The sequence below is a fragment of the Rhizophagus irregularis genome, chromosome 9 (genome assembly GCF_026210795.1).
Source record: "Rhizophagus irregularis chromosome 9, complete sequence".
Taxonomy (NCBI): domain Eukaryota; kingdom Fungi; phylum Glomeromycota; class Glomeromycetes; order Glomerales; family Glomeraceae; genus Rhizophagus; species Rhizophagus irregularis.
The window spans coordinates 347767-372128 of NC_089437.1; the positions used below are offsets into that span (position 1 = coordinate 347767).

At 27.3% G+C, this 24362-nt stretch overlaps 1 protein-coding gene across 1 annotated transcript; it reads left to right on the plus strand.

The window, feature by feature from the left end:
- Positions 1-7037: 7037 nt before the first annotated feature.
- Positions 7038-7987, plus strand: OCT59_029114 (uncharacterized protein; the record flags this gene model as incomplete). Its single annotated transcript, XM_066141610.1, has 5 exons — positions 7038-7068; positions 7152-7188; positions 7378-7434; positions 7608-7617; positions 7778-7987. 5 exons carry the CDS (start codon positions 7038-7040, stop codon positions 7985-7987), a joined length of 345 nt encoding a protein of 114 aa, XP_065994487.1.
- Between the last annotated feature and the right edge of the window lie 16375 nt (positions 7988-24362).

A 24362-nucleotide genomic window follows, 5' to 3' on the forward strand; every position in this document is an offset into this window, starting at 1 on the left:
AAATAATATATTTGTCTGTTATTTTTTTATAAACTAAAAAAAGATTGCGAGTCATTATGGACATTATAAGAATTTTAATTAAGATTACGTAAACTTAAATACTGAACGATTTTCATTACATAATATCATATGCAACAATAATTTCGGATAAATAATTTTTGGAATATTAAAAAATATCAGGATTGAGTTAATTTTCGGGATTATGGATTTTTGGAATTAATGGATTGAGGGGATTATGTCATTTTGAGATTTTTTGAGTAGTAGATCCCCTTAAAAAATTGCATCATGAAAATCTTTTTTCATAAAAAAAAAAAAATAAATAATATCCTTAAGGAGACACCACATATTTTTTTTGTTATCCAAATTTTGATCGATAAAAAAAGAAAACAAATAAATATATGGAAAATTAATATCGGAGTAAATAAAATGTTTTTTAAACTTAATCGGGTGAAAAAATTCAAATTGTTTCACTACATGTAAAAAATTTATCACTACATGTAAATTAATTTTTTTTTTTTTAGGGAAAAATAATTCCTTATTATATTACCTTATTATTATTATTATTATTATTACCTTTTACAGCTTTTTATTAAAAAAGAATTTCATTTAATTTCAATTTCATTTAACAAAAAATTTTTCCGAAATTTTTTTTTTTATATACCAATTAAATATTTCAAATTAAAATTGATTTTCTAATATATTTTATTATTTAAACAAATATATTCTATTATTTTACGAGAAAATAACTAAAAATGATTTACCATGAACCACATGTGCAATGTCGATTGGCAAGTGTAACAGTGTAACACATCAAATAATATCCAAAATATCCGGCCAGAAATCCTAATTCTGGCCAAAATTACAATAATCAGGTCAATAATTATAATTTTAGTCAAAATTAATAAGGATATGCAACGTGACTAGGTTGTGCGTCGTCTCCTTCTATCTAAGATACCGGATATGTCCGAATTATTCTTGTCTAAAAATAAAAAATCGGATATATCCGAATTAATTGAATCCTAAATTACACATGAAAATTGAATAATTTTCACGGGTATTGAGTACGATATTATTAGTTTAACTTTGCCCAAAAAAATTATCAATCCGTCCCAATTTCGATTCCGATATTAAAAAACTTTATTATCTAATTTTGGTTATAAAACCAATAACAATTTTTTTATTAAGGGATTTATTTGTATACAATCTTTATTGCATACAATCTTTATAATTGTTTACTCATAGTATATATAATTAACTATATTTGTTACTTTCAATTGAGGACATTATAAGGAGATTATTATAATAAAAATAATATTACGTGCAGTCGTGCATAAACTTGATACTGAACTATTTATCATATATAATAATAATTTTATACTAATAAATAATAAACTGTCAGGATAATTATTTTGAGATTGTGGATTTTCGAGATTATTTAATTTTTGGAATTATGGATGTGATTATATCATTATACCTCATTATACCTAGTACGAAAATTAACAGAAGGAAAGGAAGTGGTAGTTCTTAGTAGTAGGATTATTTCATAATGAATCTTTAAATTAAAAAATCATGAAAAATCATAAAAATATCTAGGCGACACCACTGCGACACCGCTGCGACACCATGGCGACACTCACATATTTTGTTATCCAAATTTAGATCGATTAAAAAAAAATAACAAATAAATACATGAAAATGGATTTAAAAAATTTTTTAAACTTAATCGGGATTCAGGAGATTCAGGAGAAAATTCAATTGTTTCACTACATGCGAATTTATAAATTTTTTCTAAAAATGACAATTGTAAATGACAATTATTTTAGAAAAATTTTTTAAAGGAAAAAATAAAATTGTTTTTTTTTTTTACCTTTCTATCCAGTTTGTACTTACAGACAGTTATAAAAATATTTCATTACCGAATTTTTTTATGCGATTACTATTCAATTAAATTTATTTTCTATTGTCCGAAGCGGAGCGGAGGACTTTCGCACTGTCCCACACGTGACTTACTGTATATACACGTGATTATATATAACAACTTTAATACTTTTTATAATATTAGCTTATTAATTTCGATACTTATTCTCGGCCCACAAACCCGTATGATCCCCGTCTTTTTCTACATTTTAAAAATAAAAGTAAAAAAATAATTTCGATACTATCAAAATTAGACTCTGTTAAACTTTAGTATAACCTTCATAAGATGTATATAATAAATTTAGTTGTTTTTAAATTATTTCTTCATGTAATTTAAGATTCATTAATTATAACGAAACAATATAATAAATGACTTATATCTTGTGTAATTTATTAAAATCTTCAAATAATAAATTAAAAATATAAAATGGATAGTCAGCCTGTATTTATTCATCCTGAAACACTTAGAAAACGCAAAATTAGAGAAAATGAAACTCATAATCAACGTGAAAGACGTTATGCTCGTGATGTTTATAAATCGTTGCAAAATATAACACCAATAAGATTTCACTTTAGAAAAACATGCAGCGTGACGCCTGTTTCGGACGTTTAACGGTCACCGTTACCTAGTTATTTAAATAAATAAATATTTTACGAGCGCACCACGTGTACAATGTCACTTGATAACTTTGCATATTTGGATTAAAATAACTAATTCTTAATTCTGGCGGAAATCACGGTTTTTAGCCTAAGTTAAATAAATTATCAATCTCAAATAATTGATATGTCTGAATTAATCGAGTCAACCTTGTCAACCTTTGCGAAAAGAAAAAAATCAATCAATTGCAATTTGAATTAATTGAATTAATTGAGTGAAAAAAAAAAATTAATCGCCACATATTATTTTTGAAAAATAATACAATCAGAACGAACCCTTCGGTTCAATGAAAAAAATAGTTCATAAGTTTGATATAGCGATTTATATGTTCATATAATTGTATAACCTAGTAAAAAGTTTGACTTTTTTAGTTAATGTTTGAAAGTGGTCTAGATGACCTAAAAGTGGTCAAATGTTACCATTAACTACCTTAGTTGATGGTTAAAAGTGGTCTAAATGACCCTAAAAGTGATAAAATATCCATCAATTAAGTATAAACAAAAATCAAAAGCATGTGTTACAAGCTGATAAACAAGTTAAGGATATAAAGACAAATCTTAAAAAATCGTTTTATCGTGAAATTCGTTATCGAGATCTGACTGTAATTGTCAAAAATTTTAAGAAAAAAGAACTTTTTTACAATATTTATTCTATAAAGTATATCAGATTATTGGTATATATGGTCAATGGCCATCATATGGGCGGATTTGACTCACTTGATGATCAGAATGTCGATCATTTTGGCCAAAATTAACGTTAATTTTGGCCAAATCCGCCATATGTTATAAAGCAAAATTCTAATTCTGACAATTCTGACAAAAAATTCAAAAAAAATTTTTAATTTTATAACTTCAGCCATAATCGTCAAAACGCTGGCCAAAATAATACTAGTGTAACGGCTTATAAAAGAAAAGTATCTGCGTGCAATCCGTGCATGTTACTTCGTAAATTAGACCTTAACAGTTAATGTGGTTATTCGACATGTATATATACAGTATATAATGCCGGTACAATGAAAATTTATATAAGGTATCGGTACATCGAAGTTTAAATGTACTGTACTTTCAATTATAAGCCACGTGCAAATGTAACTTTGTATATCCGGATTAGAAACTGGATTCTTAAATTAAATCTTAATTTTGTTTATCGCCGTTTTCAGAATTCTGCTTCCTCATGCAAATTACTTAATACTAGGAAACGGGAACCGTTGTAAGTCCGGAGCGAAAAACTAAAATTTGCGATTTCATTGGGTAACGATCACGTGGCGGACGGCATGATCGATTTTTTTCATACTGCGTAGACATATATTTCCTTGGACAAAAATAAAATTATTACAGGATGATTGGACAATTTGTCCGGTAATCGTCCTGTAATTATAGGTGCCGTCGAAATTGCCGAATTGAAATTACGGCATTACGAAATATGGATTTTACCATTTAAATATCAACATTATAGATACAAATTATCTACGGCATAATCAAAAAAAAAAATATTTACTATCTTTATGTAATTTTTGTATATTTTTAAATAATTACGGCATTACGGCGATTCAATATATTACAGTATAAGCTTCATATGCCGTAATTAATTCCGACGGCAAGTATACCTGTAATTATGTAATTATAATACACAGAAATCTGAAAATAAAACATATTTAGTCAACACTTAGTATCTAAAACAAAAGTAACAAAATAAATGATTTTCCTATTACAAGAAATGTTAATATATAGAAAAATTCAGATCTGGTGCGTAATAAATCACGTGCAATGTCATTTGTACACATACTCGTTAAAAATAAATATTAGAAAATAAATTTAAATATTTTTTTTATTGAATTTTAATGTTTCACGGAAATAAAGATACAAGAATTACTTCTAAATGTTTCGCACAATAATAAAAATAACAAGAAAATAAAACTATTTAATAATTATGTATTTAATATTAATCGTGAGGTGACGTTTCATCAATCTCTTTATTTTTACATAAAGAGAAATTGGGAATTATTTGAAAAATTCATCAATATCTTTATTTCTTTAATAATTCACCAATCTCTTTATGCAATTCATCAATCTCTTTGTTCTCACAACTTCGAATTAATTCATCAATCTCTTTTTAAACGAAAAGCGGAGTGAAGATTCAAACCCGGGCCAAATTTAGACACTGACCCAGGTGACATTTATAGCTTAAATAAACTTATGGATTTGCTTTGTTGTTGAAAAATTCAAACGAAAATAATCAACGACTAAAAATGCCAAGTTCAAAGAAAGAAAGATAAATATTGAGAGGTATACCAAAAAAATATTTAAGCAAAACTATTAGAAAAATACCAACCAAAGCATTTTCTCAGGCGGATACACGGATACACGACACTGTTTTTTTTCTTTTTCTTTTCCAGTCGAGCCCCGTCTTTTCCATTGGAATACTTTTTCGAGAATGTATTATACTATGAATTGATTTAATATAAGTAATAGATGTTGAGTTGATTTTATCAGAAGAAAAATTATTGATATGATTTTTTTTTTATTCGTTTTTAGAGTAAAAAGCCTGTGTATTTATAAGAAAATATTTTTCTTTTTTCATATAAAGTATATATACAATACATCTTTATATAAATGTATTGCAAAAATACAGTATATATAAAAATATATATTATAAAATTATATTAAAATATCCCGAAAATTACCAATAATTCCCAAATTACACATAAAACATCACGCCCATTTTACAAATTAGCATGCATTTATTATTTTTGTTTACATCATCATAATTATCATTAAATTAACACATCCAACATCACCGACGTCATCCCGTGATTCTCCTATTTTGTGACAAATCGAGTTAGGCCCATTTCTTATCCATCTTGGGTCACTTTAAAAAATTTATTGTATAGTTGATCGTATTTTAAAGTTTAACGGTGTTTTGCGATATGCAAAATAAAATCATATATAATGGTTATAAAAATTGATTTATTTTATTTATTTTAAAAATAATTTTTTTTTCTTATTAATTTAAAATTTAAAATCAAAGAAAAAAATTTTTTTTTCTTTTATTTATATAACACAAGAATAAAACAATTAAAATTTGAAATAAATCCTATTAAAATATTCCTTTTTTGATATTCTAAATGATACATATTGTTATTGATTTAACTCATTGTGAAAAAAAAACTTTTAAAGTATGATTTTCTTTGGTTTATACAATTTTATCATTATTATGTTGATTATTTTGGTTTATCCCGTCTATATGTTGTTACATAGATAACACAGGACATGATTATAATTGGATACGGAGTTAAGGAGAATTCAAAGAAAATATTCATGTACCCGCATAATTAAAATGATTTAAGTGTTTCAGAATGAATGCTTTGAACATTTGAACAATAAAGGACAATGAAGCAATGAAACATGTTCATTGAATATTATGAATGAATGAATGTGCAAATATCATATGAACTAAAAGAAACGGTACGTTTCTTCTATCTAGATATGGCATTTGTCTTTCTTTTAATTTAACTTTAATTTTTTTTTCATTCATTTATGTCTTTAAATAGAAATGATTTTATGAATTTTTTTTTTGTGGCACGAACATCTGAAAGCTTTTTATTAAAGCCTTATATGTAATTATCTCTTTGTATAGCTACAGTACATACGTGACACTGCTGACACGTAAAATTGTATTGGACAATCAATGCCTTTGAATTTAACTTTATATGACTAGTTAGAGTAATATTTGTTTGTTCCCCTGTCTTACTACGTGATTACGTATTTCAATATACAAAGACAAAGGTATACTTTCAATGAATTTAGTGTAATTTGTTTATTTATCTTTTCTTCATAATTCTTTTTTTTTTCCGGTCTAAAGTGGTCTCCTGACAATAATTTTGAAAGTCAAAATTTTCGGCAATTTTCTTATCGTCAAGGTTTTATTCGAACGGTTATAGTGTACGAAAGGTTATAGTGGTTATATTATCATTTTGAGTATCATAGCAAGTCTTTTTTCTCGGATAATAAAGGTAACGAACATTTAATATTTTCTTTCGCTTCTATTAAATGGTAGCCACGAAATATTTACACGTTATTATTCATAATTTAACAAGTTGTATTGCATATGGCTAAAATATTATTTTTTTTTAAAAAAAAATAAAAAAAAAATTCATGAATTCAGGGATAGAAAAAATTGTGTAAAAACAATTTCGAATAATTTAATTCGGTCTCAATTTTATTTTAATAGTAAGTTTTGAACGTGTGAAACATCTTTAAGAAAAAGAAATTCATCATATGATAATTTGTTTTGAATTCACGTTTCTAACACTTTTCTTCTATCGCGTAGTGATTATCAAGTGATAGCCCATCAAAAATACTTTATCGGGTCAATTATTTTTTTAAAAACATGTCAATAGAAAAGTCTACTTTTGGTCAGAATTGACATCCTTGTTTTGGAAAGAAAGGTGGGGAATGAAATTATGTTTGTACTTGGAAACAATACAACGTTAGGTAATTATGTGTTCTTTTAAAAAATAAACCAGAATCTATTTTTGTCAATTCAAGGCATTTTTTTAATAAAAATTTCTTTTTAGATACAATAGAAATTTGTTTGGATGAATATTTCACACGGTTGAGTTAATTGGGTGATTTCTATTGACGGTCGTTGTGATAAATCCTTGAATTTACATTGGGTTTCGAATTGTAAGTATAAAATTTATATAATTACGCATTTAATATCGGAGAATTCAAATTTATATATAACACAAACAATTATAAAACGTTTTTACGAAGAAATTATCTTCTATTTTTACAATTTAGGGATTATAAAAGAGTGGTTCAGGGAAATTTGATGTCTAATAAAACGAGCAATGATTCGTACGAGACATCGCAGTAAACGGTATCTCAAAGCGTGAAAACTAAAGTGATGTCATAATCAGAAAACCCGTCGGAAAAAATCAGTAATTGAATGTGCAAAAGAAAATAAAAGAAATTACGGATGATATGAAATAAGGTGCCATTCGTCAGATAGGATATTATTCGTCAGATAGGTACAATCAGGTATTCGATTTAATAATGTGTTGTGAAACGAAATTGAAATCTTTGAAATTTGTTTGAAATTTCACGTATCTTTAATAAATTTTCTAATTAGATTTATCAATTTCTTTTATTTTTAATGTTAGATACTAATTTCTTTCTATATTCTTCCCTCATTTTTAAGGTCGCTTCCTTCGATTATCAAAAACTTAAGAAACCCTTGCAAAAATTTTACCGGATATTCGCAAATGATTGTTCGCAAAGCCCTGGCGTATTATTTTTGGAAATATCTAGTGGACAACCAACTTTTTATGCTAAAGGCGAACATTATGACGTCGGTTTAATTTATGACATCTTACAAGGTCTTAGAGAAACGGTTGGTCCTGGTACCTGATGAATATGTAAAAATTTATAGTAAGTTGTAATTAATTTGCGTGGCATGATTTGTGAATTCTGGAAGGTTTTAGTGTACTAATAATGATTATTAAAAATTAATGTAACCAAATCAATAAGAAATATCTAATTTCAATTAATCATTCGTTTTAGATTTCGTAAGATGTTATTTCGGTAGAAAATGTTAGGGTTCAGGGGTCAGGAATTATTTCATTTGAAAAAAATATCTACAGTATATTAGAGTGTGAATTACCGAAACATATTAATTAAATTACATCATTATTCCTAGTTCAATTTATTATCAATTCATTCTTTATTTTGGTTTTGTTTTTTCTTTGTTTTTAAGCAAAACGTTTCCACTTTTCTATAATTTGTAGATCATATAATTCCTTAAATAGTTAGTCTCTACATAAATAAAAGTTTGCCTTAATAATAGGCGTATTTATCGGTTATTTAACCCGTTTTACACGTTATATCGTTATTATGGATAATGCAACAAGAAAACAAAAATCAATATGTTACGTTTTAATTTCTTTATTTTAATGTCTTGCCTTTATTATACTATGATATCAGTACATACTGTTAATTCTAATGGAAAAAAACTTGCTTGTTCTTTCTAACATATTAAAATCTATTTTTTAACCACCTGAAAAGCTTCATAATCATCGATTTCAAAACTCCCTGGAATATTGATATTAGGATAGGAATTTGGTTTAGAATACCATTTGTTATTTTGGCTGTCAGGGTACATTGCTATATCATAGTTATACCCGAAAATTGGTCCCCATTGATGATTACATATCAAAGCATGAGAAGCATCGGTTACTCTTCCAATTTTACCCCTATTAATATCTCTATAATCGTTAAAGATATATACAAAACTATCTTGAGTATCTTTGAAGATACCACTCCCTTCCCAATCAAGCGGATTATATCCACCAACTATTTTATTAGTTCCCTTAATTTTAATAACTATAATAGTTGCTCCTTTGTTATTACATTTATTATGAAATGCTGCTGCTGTATTGCCATCTCTACTAGCACGAAAGATAAGATTAAATTCATAAGGATTTATTTTCAAAGATGTGTCTTTTTTGTCTATCCAACCTGCAAATAATGCTAAATGTTTTGAATTTATAAGAACAGAATCAATAGTATTAACAGCAATTCTTGATGGTAGAGATCCTATCTGTTTTGCATGTGGAACCAAATAAAACTTCAAGATCTCGTTTTTTAGTTTTTTTGGTAGCAAATCATCATATGGTACTACTTTGTCATAATATTCTTCAGAGGTAATATCATGAAATCTAATTAATGGGATAAATCTCAATAGCGTCCTCTCCATTAAAGTTAATTCATCTTTAGTCCATTCGGAAGGATCCTTATTAACGGTAGGTTGTTGTGCATGAGCCCATCTGATCAAATTATTCCATACTTCAATTTCATCTAGTACAAGATCGTCTCGTTTAAGTAATGATTCCAATATCTGTGCAGGCAATGATAATATTTTGTCAGTTCCAAATAAAATGTATGGATCTTTGCAGATCGCTTCTAGGCCATAACCTCTCAACGTTGTAAAATTTTCATGTTGAAAAGCTACTTCAAGAATTCCAATAGGATCATTTTGTTTAATTAAAAATTCTTGGATATATTCGCCAAGTGTATCCAACCCAAGTTCCCCTGTAGCGACTAATAATTTTGAGATATCTGGCCCATTGTTGACATTTAAATCTAATTGACCACAATATAAATATCTAGATTTCGATTTTAAATAAGATTTTAGATTATAAATAAAAAAAAAATTTTTTTTAATTTTTTTAATTAAAATTTTCAATACCTTATAATAATTTCAAAAATATGTGGCGAAATATTTGGTTTGTTAAAAACGTACTTTCCATCTATTTTTTCAGCCCAGTTAGAAGAAAAAGCTGTATCAAAATAATCTGATTGACAGCTAAGAATGTTTGAATGAGCGTAAATTTCTTTTTGATCATCATCATCTCCAGCTTTTATAATAACATCATAATCCTTTTTTGACTCAAATAATTTTTCAAGATTACTCAAAATCGGTAAAAATAACTCTTGTTGCATTTTTGGCATTTTTGTAAAAAGGTACGAAGAAATCGCGTAAAGAAATTGATTTTGTAATCATAAACGCGTTTAACACGTTTCCTTTTTATTGATTAATTGGTTTCACACGTTACGTAAGTGATGTTCATCAAATTTGACTTATATTATCCAGATCTACAGCTTTTTCGTGACAATAAAAAAATAGATTAATCACGTTATATACTGTATCACGTGCTTGTAGATAATTATACCAATTTAGCGCCTATAAATAAATAAATTTTATATTTTTGAGTCCAAAACTTCGAATGGACTACTTAATACACCCAATTTACAATTTCGAAAACCAACATGATACTGTATGTATATTGAATTTAGTATTTATCAGTGCAATATTATTTCCTTTTTTGTTAAAGTAATAGCAGTTAAAGCAATAATTAGATAACTTCAACGAAAAAAAATATTTAGCTGGTTAACAGTTGGTCAGATAAAATATTTAGAATTAACAAAAAAACAAACTACAAAAAATAAGAATGAACATCAGTAAGCGTTCATTAAATAAAATAAAAAAAAATAAAAAAATCAATATGTTACATTTTTTTTTAATTCCTTTAATTTAATGTCTTGCCTTTATTATAACATGATATAAGTATTTACTGTTAATTTCAATGGAGCTTGTTATTTTTAACATATTAAAGTCTATTTTTTAACCACCTGATAAGCTTCATAATCATCGATTTCAAAATTCCTTGGAATATTGAGATTAGGATAGGTCATTGGATTAGAATACCATTTATTATTTTGGTTGTCAGGGTACATTGATAAATCATGTCCATTTCCGAAAATTGGCCCCCATTGATGATTACATATCAAAGCATAAGAAGCGCTAGTTACTCTTCCAATTTTACCCGTATTAATATCTCTAAAATCGGTAAAGTTAAATATAAAACTATCTTGAGTATCTTTGATGATACCACCCCCTTCCCAATCAAGCGGATTATATCCACCAACTATTTGATTAGTTCCCTTAATTTTAATAACTATAATAGTTGCTCTTTTGTTATTACATTTATTATGAAATGCTGCTGCTGTATTGCCATCTCTACTAGCACGAAAGATAAGATTAAATTCATAAGGAATCATTTTCAAAGATTTGTCTTTTTTGTCTATCCAACCTGCAAATAATGCTAAATGTTTTGAATTTATAAGAGCAGAATCAATAACATTTCTTGACGGTAGAGATCCTATCTGTTTTTCTTGTGAAACCAGGTAAAACTTCAAAATTTCGTTTTTTAGTTTTTTTGGTAGCAAATCCTCATATGGTACTACTTTGTCATAATATTCTTCAGAGGTAATATCATGAAATCTAATTAATGGGATAAATCTCAATAGCGTCCTCTCCATTAAAGTTAATTCATCTTTAGTCCATTCGGAAGGATCCTTATTAACGGTAGGTTGTTGTGCATGAGCCCATCTGATCAAATTATTCCATACTTCAATTTCATCTAGTACAAGGTCGTCTCGTTTAAGTAATGATTCCAATATCTGTGCAGGCAGTGATATTATTTTGTCAATTCCAAATAAAATGTTTGGTTCTTGACAGATTGCTTCTATGCCATAATCTCTCAACGTTGCATAAGTTTCATGTTGAAAAGCAACTTCAAGAATTCCAATAGGATCATTTTGTAAGAATTTTTTTTGGTTTTTAATTAAAAATTCTTGGATATATTCGCTGAGTATATTCAAACCAAGTTCCTCTGTAGCGACTAACAATTTTAAAGTATCTGACCCATTTTTGAAATTTAAGTCTAATTGACCACAATATAAATATCTAGATTTCGATTTTAAATAAGATTTTAGATTACCAATAAACAAAAATTTTTTTTAATTTTTAATTAAAATTTTCAATACCTTATAATAATTTCAAAAATATGTGGCAAAATATTTGGTTTCTTAAAAAAATACTTTCCATCTTTTTTTTCAGCCTGATTAGAAGAAAAAGCTGTATCAAAATAATCTGATTGACAGCGAAGAATGTTTGAATGAGCGTAAATTTCTCTTTGATCATTATCTTCTCCAGCTTTTATAATAACATCATAATCCTTTTTTGACAAAAATAATTTTTCAAAATTATTCGAAACTGGTAAAAATAACTCTTGTTGCATTTTTGTAATGAAACAAAAGGAATTGTGAAAGAAAGTAATGCTGAAACAAACACATTTCCATTTATTGACAAAGTTGGTTTACGTAAGTGATGTTCATCAAATTTGACCGCTTTTTCGTGACAATAACAAAATCGATTAATCACGTTATATACTGTATCACGTGCTTATAGATAATTTACGCGCTCTGCTTCATTTATTATATATTTTTGAGTTCAAAACTTCGAATGGACTTAATACACTCAACTTACAATTTTGTTTTCATATTCGAAATTTCGAAACCAATATATGTATTAAATTTAGTATTTATCTTTGCAATATTATTTCCTATTTTTGTTAAAGTGATCGCAGTTAAAGCAATAATTAGATAAATGTTCGTCATACTATAAAAAATTTATTTACTCTGAATTAGCATTCTTATGCAAATAACTTCAACGAAAAAAAAAAAAATATTTAGCTGGTTACTAATGAACAGTTTGTTAGATAAAAAATATTTAGAATTAACAATACATTTTATTTAATTCCTTTAATTTAATGTCTTGCCTTTATTATACTATGACTATGATATCAGTACATACTGTTAATTTTTATGGGAAAAAACTTGCTTGTTCTTTTTAACATATTAAAACCTATTTTTTAACCACCTGAAATGCTTCATAATCATCGATTTCAAAACTCTCTGGAATATTGAGATTAGGATAGGAACCTGGATTGGAATTCCATTTATTATTATTATTATACATTATTATATCATGGCCAGTCCCGAAAATTGGCCCGTATTGATTATTACATACCAAAGCATGAGAAGCATCAATTACTCTTCCAATTTTACCCGTATTAATATCTCTATAATCGTTAAAAATAAATATAAAACTATCTTGGGTATTTTTGTAGATAGCATTCCCTTCCCAATCAAGCGGATTATATCCACCGACTATTTGATTAGTTCCCTTAATTTTAATAACTATAATAGTTGCTCCTTTGTTATTACATTTATTATGAAATGCTGCTGCTGTATTGCCATCTCTACTAGCACGAAGGATAAGATTAAATTCATAAGGAATCATTTTCAAAGATTTGTCTTTTTTGTCTATCCAACCTGCAAATAATGCTAAATGTTTTGAATTTATAAGAACAGAATCAATAGTACTAACAGCAATTCTTGATGGTAGAGATCCTATCTGTTTTGCTTGCGGAACCAAGTAAAACTTCAAGATCTCGTTTTTTAGTTTTTTTGGTAGCAAATCATCATATGGTACTACTTTGTCATAATATTCTTCAGAGGTTATATCGTGAAATCTAATTAATGGGATAAATCTCAATAGTGTCCTCTCCATTAAAGTTAGTTCATCTTTAGTCCATTCTGAAGGATCCTTATTAACGGTAGGTTGTTGTGCATGAGCCCATCTGATCAAATTATTCCATACTTCAATTTCATCTAGTACAAGGTCGTCTCGTTTAAGTAATGATTCCAATATCTGTGCAGGCAATGATAATATTTTGTCAGTTCCAAATAAAATGTATGGATCTTGGCAGATCGCTTCTAGGCCATAACCTCTCAACGTTGTAAAATTTTCATGTTGAAAAGCTACTTCAAGAATTCCAATAGGATCATTTTGTTTAATTAAAAATTCTTGGATATATTCGCTGAGTATATTCAAACCAAGTTCCTCTGTAGCAACTAACAATTTTAAGGTATCTGGCCCATTTTTGACATTTAAGTCTAATTGACCACAATATAAATATCTAGATTTCGATTTTAAATAAGATTTTAGATTACTAATAAACAAAAAATTTCTTTAATTTTTAATTAAAAATTTCAATACCTTATAATAATTTCAAAAATATGTGGCAAAATATTTGGTTTCTTAAAAAAATACTTTCCATCCTTTTTTTCAGCCCAATTAGAAGAAAAAGCTGTATCAAAATAATCTGATTGACAGCGAAGAATGTTTGAATGAGCGTAAATTTCTCTTTGATCATTATCTTCTCCAGCTTTTATAATAACATCATAATCCTTTTTTGACAAAAATAATTTTTCAAAATTATTCGAAACCGGTAAAAATAACTCTTGTTGCATTTTTGTAAAGAAACAAAAGGAATTGTGAAAGAAAGTAATGTTGAAACAAACACATTTCCATTTATTGACAAAGTTGGATTACGTAAGTGATGTTCATCAAATTTGACTGCTTTTTCGTGACAATAACTGATAACAAAATCGATTAATCACGTTATATACTATATCACGTGCTTGTAGATAATTTACGCCTATCAAGCGTTCTGCTTCATTTATTATATATTTTTAGAGTCCAAAACTTCGAATGGACTTAATACACTCAACTTACAAATTTGTTTTCATATTCGAAATTTCGAAAACCAATATTTGTATTAAATTTAGTATTTATCAGTGCAATATTATTTCCTATTTTTGTTAAAGTGATCGCAGTTAAAGCAATAATTAGATAAATGTTCGTCATACTGTACTATTAAAAATAAAAAATTATTTCACTCTGAATTAGCATTCTTATGCAAATAACTTCAACGAAAAAAAAAAATATTTAGCTGGTTAACAGTTTGTCAGATAAAATATTTAGAATTAACATGATAACAAAAATCAATATGTTACATTTTTTTTTAATTCCTTTAATTTAATGTTTTGCTTTTATTATACTATGATATTAGTATTACTGTTAATTTTAAATGGAAAAAACTTGCTTGTCCTTTTTGACATGTTAAAATCTATTTTTTAACCACCTGAAAAGCTTCATAATCATCGATTTCAAAACTCCCTGGAATATTGAGATTAGGATAGGATTTTGGATTAGAACTCCACTCATTATTTTTGTTGTCAGGGTACATTGCCATATCACAACAGTTAAGCCCGAAAACTGGTCCCCAATAAGGATTACATATCAAAGCATGAGAAGCATCAGTTACTCTTCCAATTTTACCCGTATTAATATTTCTATAATCGTTAAAAATAAATATGAAACTATCTTGAGTATTTTTGTAGATAGCATTCCCTTCCCAATCAAGCGGATTATATCCACCAACTATTTGATTAGTTCCCTTAATTTTAATAATTATAATAGTTGCTCCTTTGTTATCACATTTATTATGAAATGGTGCTGCTGTATTGCCATCTCTACTAGCACGAAAGATAAGATTGAATTGATAAGGAATCATTTTCAAAGATTTGTCTTTTTTGTCTATCCAACCTGCAAATAATGCTAAATGTTTTGAATTTATAAGAGCAGAATCAATAGTATTAACAGCAATTCTTGATGGTAGAGATCCTATCTGTTTTGCATGTGGAACCAAGTAAAACTTCAAGATCTCGTTTTTTAGTTTTTTTGGTAGCAAATCATCATATGGTACTACTTTGTCATAATATTCTTCAGAGGTAATATCATGAAATCTAATTAATGGGATAAATCTCAATAGCGTCCTCTCCATTAAAGTTAATTCATCTTTAGTCCATTCGGAAGGATCCTTGTTAACGGTAGGTTGTTGTGCATGAGCCCATCTGATCAAATTATTCCATACTTCAATTTCATCTAGTACAAGGTCGTCTCGTTTAAGTAATGATTCCAAGATTTGTCCAGGCAGTGATATTATTTTGTCAGTTCCAAATAAAATGTTTGGTTCTTGACAGATTGCTTCTAGGCCATAATCTCTCAACGTTGTAAAAGTTTCATATTGAAAAGCAACTTCAAGAATTCCAATAGGATCATTTTGTAAAAATTTTTTTTGATTTTTAATTAAAAATTCTTGGATATATTCGCCAAGTATATTCAACCCAAGTTCCTCTGTAGCGACTAACAATTTTAAGGTATCTGGCCCATTTTTGACATTTAAATCTAATTGACCACAATATAAATATCTAGATTTCGTTTTTAAATAAGATTTTAGATTATCAATAAATAATAATGTTTTTAATTTTAATTAAAATTTTCAATACCTTATAATAATTTCAAAAATATGTGACGAAATATTTGGTTTCTTAAAAATATACTTTCCATCCTTTTTTTCAGCCCAATTAGAAGAAAAAGCTGTATCAAAATAATCTGATTGACAGCGAAGAATGTTTGAATGAGCGTAAATTTCTTTTTGATCATTATCTTCTCCAGCTTTTATAATAACATCATAATCCTTTTTTGACAAAAATAATTTTTCAAGATTATTCAAAACCGGTAAAAATAACTCTTGTTGCATTTTTGTAAAGAAACAAAAGGAATTGTGAAAAAAAGTAATGCTGAAACAAACACATTTCCATTTATTGACAAAGTTGGTTTAACAAGTTACGTAAGTGATATGCACACAGACTGTTAATAGAATGATCATGTGACCGACGATCATGTTACGAATGTTACGATATGTTTAACATATGCAACATGAACATATAGCACATATTTAATATATTTAATATATAACACTTATTAAACATGTAGCATTTATACAATATATTAAACATGATTAGCATAGATTTTATTGTTATAAATATATGTGTTCCAAGTCAATGTAAAAACAGATAATGTGTCTAAAATTTAATAAAGCATTTATTAAAAGAAGTTATTATTTTAGAGTTTTGTTCAATAATTGCGTCTGAGTGTATATGCTAGTGTGTGCATTACCGTATTCGCATTTGATTGAATTTACATTTATTTATTCGTGTCACCTTCGTAAATTGATCGACAGTGATATACTTATTAGTGTTTTTATATAATTTATTTCACTACGCGTTTGTTAACATTTATTAACATTTATTTTATTTGTTATTCCTTCTGCTTACCATATACATATACGCTTATTTTTATAAGCATTCAAGAACTGCTGGCATAACAATACAAACGGGATGATCAACATAACAGAATCCGCTATTTTAAAGTTTTTCTGCTATTGCATTTAATTTACTATTAAATGATGCTTGTGCCATATATAAAATTTATTTATTATTTTTAACATTTACAATTCGGACAAATTCGGTCAAGTATTCTAAATTAGTGGTCTGAACCGGTAAACTGCAATCTTGTTGATCCGCCGGATATCTGTTTAACCGGATTGAAAATTTGTTGAACGACCAGATCAGCTAAAATTAGTTCATGTTTAAAGGGAGTTAAGACTATAAAATGTAAAATATATGAAATGTGATTTATTTTAAACTTGTTCATTTCTAATAAAATTATGACATTTGAATTCATAATAAATATTTTTTAACCATAATTGAGTTAATTTTTTAGTATCTTAATTTTATCATACCTTCAGAATTGTTATTTTTTGTGCAGCAGCAGTGAAAGGAGATGTTTTTTATGTAAATTATATGAAAAGTTCTATAAAAAAATTACATACATTATTTTATATAATTTTAAGGACCGGACTTTAATTCAAGTTTCTGGCAAAATAACGGGTTCTGTATATATTGAGATTTCAAAAATAATCTGCCTTTTATTGATGAGTTGAAAACAGAATTAGAGCATATTTCCAAGATGATAATGCACCAGTTAGGGTGTCCAGGATTTGACGATCATGATTTTATAACGATTTTGGCCAAAATTTTGCGATTTTTGCGATACTGCGATTTTGGCCAAAATTTTGCGATTTTCGCGATACTCAAATATGATTGGCTATTTAGACACTATAAGTCACGTGAAATCGTGAATGTATCGCCGACAATAACCATTGATAATCTCTTTTTTTTCGCTTAGTCATTTTTAATAAAATGGTCGCGCCTCACATACGTTTGTCTCAAAGTGCCGAGTATCGTGAAAACTATATCGTACAAGAAAACAAACTATGGTGTCGATTTTGCAATGTAGAAATTGATCATGAAAGAAAGAACTCTGTAGATAAACATATTAAAACATTAAAACACCTTAATAATAAAAACAAGAATAATTCTAATTTGTTAATCCAAAGAACTTTACCTTCTTTTGAAAATACACTAAATGAATGAGAAAAAATTAATAAAGAGATAGTGGAAGCATTTACTTATGCAGACATTCCTTTGGAAAAAATTGAGAAATTAAAACCATTTTTATTAAATCATTGTAAAAATGGTATGTATTTTCTGATATTTCAATTTCAAATTTGCCTTTTTTATTTTTATTTATTAATATATTTTTGTTTATAGCGGGCTTAATTACTGGAGCAAATCAACTTCGTGAGAAATATCTTCCATTATCATATGAAATAGCGCTCCAAAAATTGAAAAATGATGTCATCAATAAAATTATTTGTTTGACAATTGATGAAACAACAGATCGTTGTGGCCGGCATGCTGTTAGTATATTATTTAGTTTTGATAATAAAACTAAATTAGCTAAAACAGAATTTTTGTCTAATGTTAACGCTTCATCTATTTCACAATTTGTTATGAATACAATTCATTTTTATAATATTTCTTATGAAAATATTATTTTTTTTATTTCTGATAACGCTTCATACATGAAATTGGCGTATTCAAATTTATCTCCCTTTTTACCAAATTTAAAACACAATTGTTGCTTAGCGCATATCCTTAATTTAATTGGTGAAGCATGGGTGAACTTTCAAAAGTTTGAATTGGTTGACAAATTAATTATGAATTTTAAATCGATATTTACTTATAATTCACAAAGAAAAATTTGATGGAAGGAGCATTTATTACAAAATGGTATTGAATCACCTACTTTAGCACCCCTACCAGTAAACCCTATAAAAAAAGAAAATTCGGAATTTGTCCTGAAAAGTATGGAAAATGTCCGGAAATTTTCCGTGCGTCCGGAAAACATTCGGAAACGGTCATGTTTTGGAACATTTTCTGGATGCTCGATTCTGGACAAATTCTGGACAAATTCTGGAGTGTCAAGAAAATGTCTGGAATTTGTGCGTCCGGAAAGTGTTCCAAAACGTGACCGTTTCTGAATGTTTTCCGGACGCACGGAAATTTTCCGGACATTTTCCATACTTTTCAGGACAGATTCCGAATTTTCTTTTTTTATAGGGAAAAACAAGGTGGAATTCATGGTTTTTATTTTTATGTTGGATTAAACCTTTATATTCTCATTTAATAACTTTTGTTACTGCAGAATATTCTATTAATCATGATTCAAAAGCTGTTCGAGATCTTTACACATTTTGTCAAAACAGAAGCCATGTTTTTTGTGTTAAAATATTTATATATTTTATTACATATAATAGCAAAAGGTAAGTGAATTTAATGGATTTAATAATTTTATAATAATATTACTAATATAATACTTTATTTATTTAGATTAATCAATGATTTGGAATTCTTTAAAATAAGAAACAAGGCTATAGCTCCATTTGTTTATTCACGAATAGTATCTCTTCAAGCTTTTTTATCATCAGGAACCAGGAATCCTCCAATTTCAAATGAAATATTCCAATTATTAAATGAAGAAAATCAAGATATTGCATCTTTTGTTTCATTATTTTCTAGAGCTTTTATATTGGCAAATGAAAAATGTGAGAAACATATATCTCATCATCCAGCTTTATTATTTTTCAAAGCAATACAATGTTTTGATCCAAGATTTATTCAATCTAATTCATCTAATCATAATATGGAAAATTATAGAATTATCAAAGAATTTTATCTTCCTACTGATACTTTAATACAAGAATGGGCTATTTACTGTGGACTTAATGAATCTATTGAAGAGTTTGATGATTTGGATTTGTATTGGCGAGGTAAAAGACATATATTACCAGAACTTAGTTCACTGGCTTTAATATATATATGGTTGCCAGTATCTGGTGTAGATATTGAACGTAGTTTTTCTAGTTATAAAAGCATTTTATCAGATAGAAGAGTAGCGCTTAAAGAAGAAAATATTCAAATGCTTAATTTTCTTTATTTTAATCTTAGTAATAATGATGATTATAATAATGAATTGATGATTTATGAATAATATAAATGTATAAATTTATTACTTAATTGTAAATAAATAAATAAAATTTGTATAGGATATAAATTATTAAAAAGTTTTTCATAATCGGAATTATGTTAATTCTGGCTGAAATTATGGTAATTCTGGCTGAAATTATGGATCACGATTTTCACGATTTTTGTGATTTTTCACGCCTGATTTTTGGGCCATCACGACGTCAAATCCTGGACACCCTATCACCGACGTATATATGGTCACGTGATCAAAGTCGATATATTATTCAAAGGAAAACAAAAGGAATTAAAATTATAGGTGTATACAACCCAAATAATGACAAAGAAGCAACGAAGAACATAGAAAAGAAAATAGCAAGTTGGATTAACGAGGCACTAAAAATGGATCAAGAGACGATAATTCTGGGAGACTTCAACGAATCAGCGAAGAACTAGAAAAAACAAAAACCGATATCAACGACAATCCAAAATCATGATTTACAAGATGTTCACGAATGTTTAGCAGGGAAAGATATACTAGATACCTGGAAGAGTGGAGAAACATCGTCCAGAATAGATTATATTTTCGCGAGCGAAGGCATTCTAGGAAAAATTATAAGTCATGAAATATTAGAAATAGAAGATTTCAAGACTGACCATAAAGCACTAACAATTAAATTTGAAATCAAAGAAAAATTAGGATTAAATAGAAATGAATTTTTCAAGAAAACGAAAGCTGAACCAAAAAATGTTAAATTAGAATCTGAAGACTGGAAAATAATTGCAGAAAGAGTAGACGATAGACTTTTGGAAATAAACGAACAACATATAGATAGAGAGGAAATGTGGACGATAATTATAAGGATACACGACGAAGAAAAGAAAAAACGTATTAGTGAAATAAAAGAAATTAAAATCAAAAAAAGAGAAACGAACGGGAAAATAGGTAAGGAAACGGAAGAAAGCAAATTGGAACAAATGATCATAGAATATGAGACGTTAGAGAAAATCAACAACATACTAGAACACAAAATAACAAAACTTTTAGAGAAAATAATAAGGACAAATAATTTATTTTTTACATCATTGTAGATCTTGGTATACTTAATAATGACAGTTGTTAAGCTCCTTTTTATAAGAGATAGGGAATATTAAATTATAAATTTCTTAGTAGAAAATATAGTGGTTTTGGTAGATAAAAGGTATTTATTATATACTACTGCTCTAATACGCTTAAGTAAAACGCGTTATACCAAAAAAAAAAAAAAAAAATTCTAAAATAATTGATTAATCACATGATCGGTTACATGTGACCAATTAACGTGATCGAATTTCGATCAATCATTTGATAAAATTACCACATACATTCGTAAATGCTTTTTGTAACAGAGTAATAACGCATACAACTTTTATTACTGCAAAAAAATTGGCTTTCAGAAACTGAATTCTCAGGCGCTTTTATAAGAACAGAAACAGGCAAATATTTCAAACCTTGGTAAACAATTTTTTATTACACAATCAAAAAATAATTCTTAGTAAAGATGATTTAGATTTATAAGTTTGACAAAGCATATTTTTTTAGCTGATTGATCAAGTTTTACATTTTATCTCATCGGTATTGTGTATACGCCGATTCAATTATTCCATCGGTATAGAAAAAGTATAAAAAAGTATAAACCTACAAAATCTGATATAAATGGTATTACTTTTAAATTTTAAATTTTTTCAGCTACAAAAGATTATTTTACCTCGTTTTACAGAGTTTTTTTTTTTTTTGAGTCGCAAGAATTTCTCTTCAAAAATTGATTAATAAATTGAATAACAGAACTTCTCTCATTTTAATTAAATTTTTGATTTTTTACTAATAAAAATTCTTGAAACTAGCCTTAGGATCTTTTTTAATTAAGAAATTTTTTTTATCACCGTAGACAATATAATAAAAAAAAATTGGGATGTAACTTTATAATAGAATATGTGAAAAATCATCATATAATGTAAAATATGTGCTACACATGATCTGTGAATTTACCACGAATTAAAACACCAAAAAACAAAAAAAAAAAAGTAAAATAAAATAAACATTTATTATTCATTCATTCATTCATTTTTTTTTTTGATAAATTTCATCTAAAATTGTTTTACCTTGACCAGCACGGTTTTTTTTTCAATTTTTCAAAGCAAAACGGGGAATCGTTATCCTTGGATAGATATTTATAATCCAAAGAGATCTTTCGCAAAGTAATTAATTTTTATATACACAGCAAAGCTGATCGAAACTTCGCATTAGATATGTATATTTTTTTAATTCTATTTTTCAAAAAAAAAAATAAAAAAATAATTAACATGTTCAATTATTATTTTAGCTTTTTTTCAAAAATTAAGTATTAAACAGGTAAGTGAGTATGTAAATATTTATCGTAATCTGGAGAAGAATTAACGATTTCGTTCATAAATTGAACGTATAAGCTTTGAGATATTTATACCCGTTGGTATCCTGGTCATTGGAAACTCGAGGACTGCAATTAATAAGAAAAGATATCAAGCAAAAGTTCCTGGAGTTTCAAACTGCTTTAATGAATAATGATCTCACTAGAATTACTGGTGTCTTTCACAGGTTAAAGCTCGCTGGCATAAGCAACATTGTGGGGTTGCTTATGCCAAGTCGTGGAAGACTATTAAAGAGAACAAGCCGGATACTTTGTTTTTCGTTAGTCATCAGGACGGTTTAGATGTCTGCTTAAAAAGTGTAGAAAATTATTGTAGAAAATTTTGAGTCCATTCCTCAAAACGAAACAGCATCCTAAAGAGGACTAGAACAATGATCAATCCAGCAGGATTCCAGGCATTAAACTCATACCAAAAATTTGAAACCTAATATACATGTGACAAGGGTTGAAATTAAAATATCTTAGTTATATTTGACACCCAAATTAATTATTTAATTCATCTATTTTTTATTTTATTTTATTTTATTTATTTTATTTTATTACATACTAGAGAAACATACACTACTTGGACAAAATTGCTCAAAAACATACAAAATATAATATTACTCAAAATTTTAATGTGTGATAAAATGAACACTAAAAATCACATATTTAAAATTTTATATCGCTAGCTTTCATATAACTCTATTAATTAAATAATTTATTTTTTTGTAAATGATTAAATTAAAAAATGAAAAATACAATTGATGTCAATATTTTTTCGATTTCTAATCCTAACGTTATATGTACTATAATTTAACCCATCAATATTTAAGATATATGGTATAAAGTTTGAAAGAATAAAAGGGAAGTCAACCCAATGTGGTAACGTGATTGAAAAATATGAAGAAGTATATGAAGTAATTGAAGTATGCAAAGTATAACTGATGGGAAAAAATTCATATAATAAATATTTTGAAAAAAAAAATGATATATAATTAATCAAAATTTTAATTCAAGTGAAAATTAAAGAATGTAAAGCATAAAAAATATTTTCATAACAATTAAATCTTTTTGTAGTATAACGAATTTATCGCTACGCTGCAAACTTAGAATTAATTAACTAATAAACTTAATTACGGTGTAAACTTATGTTGCACGGGCATAGGATTTTTTCATATTACTTTTATAATTTATTTTGTATGGGAAAAACATATCATTTGTGATTTTTATAAGTATTTCTTTACAAAATTTTAGGGATTATTTATAAAAAGGTGAATAACGTAATGTTTAATGAACAAATTTAAATAAAACAAAAAAAAATCTTTATATTCATGAACATTCATTCAATGATAACTTTTTGTTTATGATTATTTCTGTCATTTATTCATGTATGTTTCGCCGAAGTTCCCTGTTTACCGAAGCCAAGCAATATATAAATAGGTAACAAGAGACCAGAATTACGTCTGGCATTGTCCAAAAAAGGAATGACCCTGTCACTTATTCTTGAATACCTAAATGTATGTTTCGCCCGAAGTTTCCAGTTTACCGAAGCCAATAATAGGTAACAAGAGTCAAGACTCAAGAGATCGAGAATTACGCCAAAAAAGGAATGATCTACACATTTATTACTTTTCTCAAAAGAATCCTATAGAATCATTTATACGCTGATCCGAATAAGTTATTGCAAGAGCAAAAAGGAAGAGTACATTTAATCTATTTTGACAATAAGAATATTTTCTTTAGGAAATAAAAAAAAAAATAATTATTAAAAAGAATTTGAAAACCACCAGCCTTAAAAGGTTGGTCCTATATTTCAAAAGACGTTTTGTATCA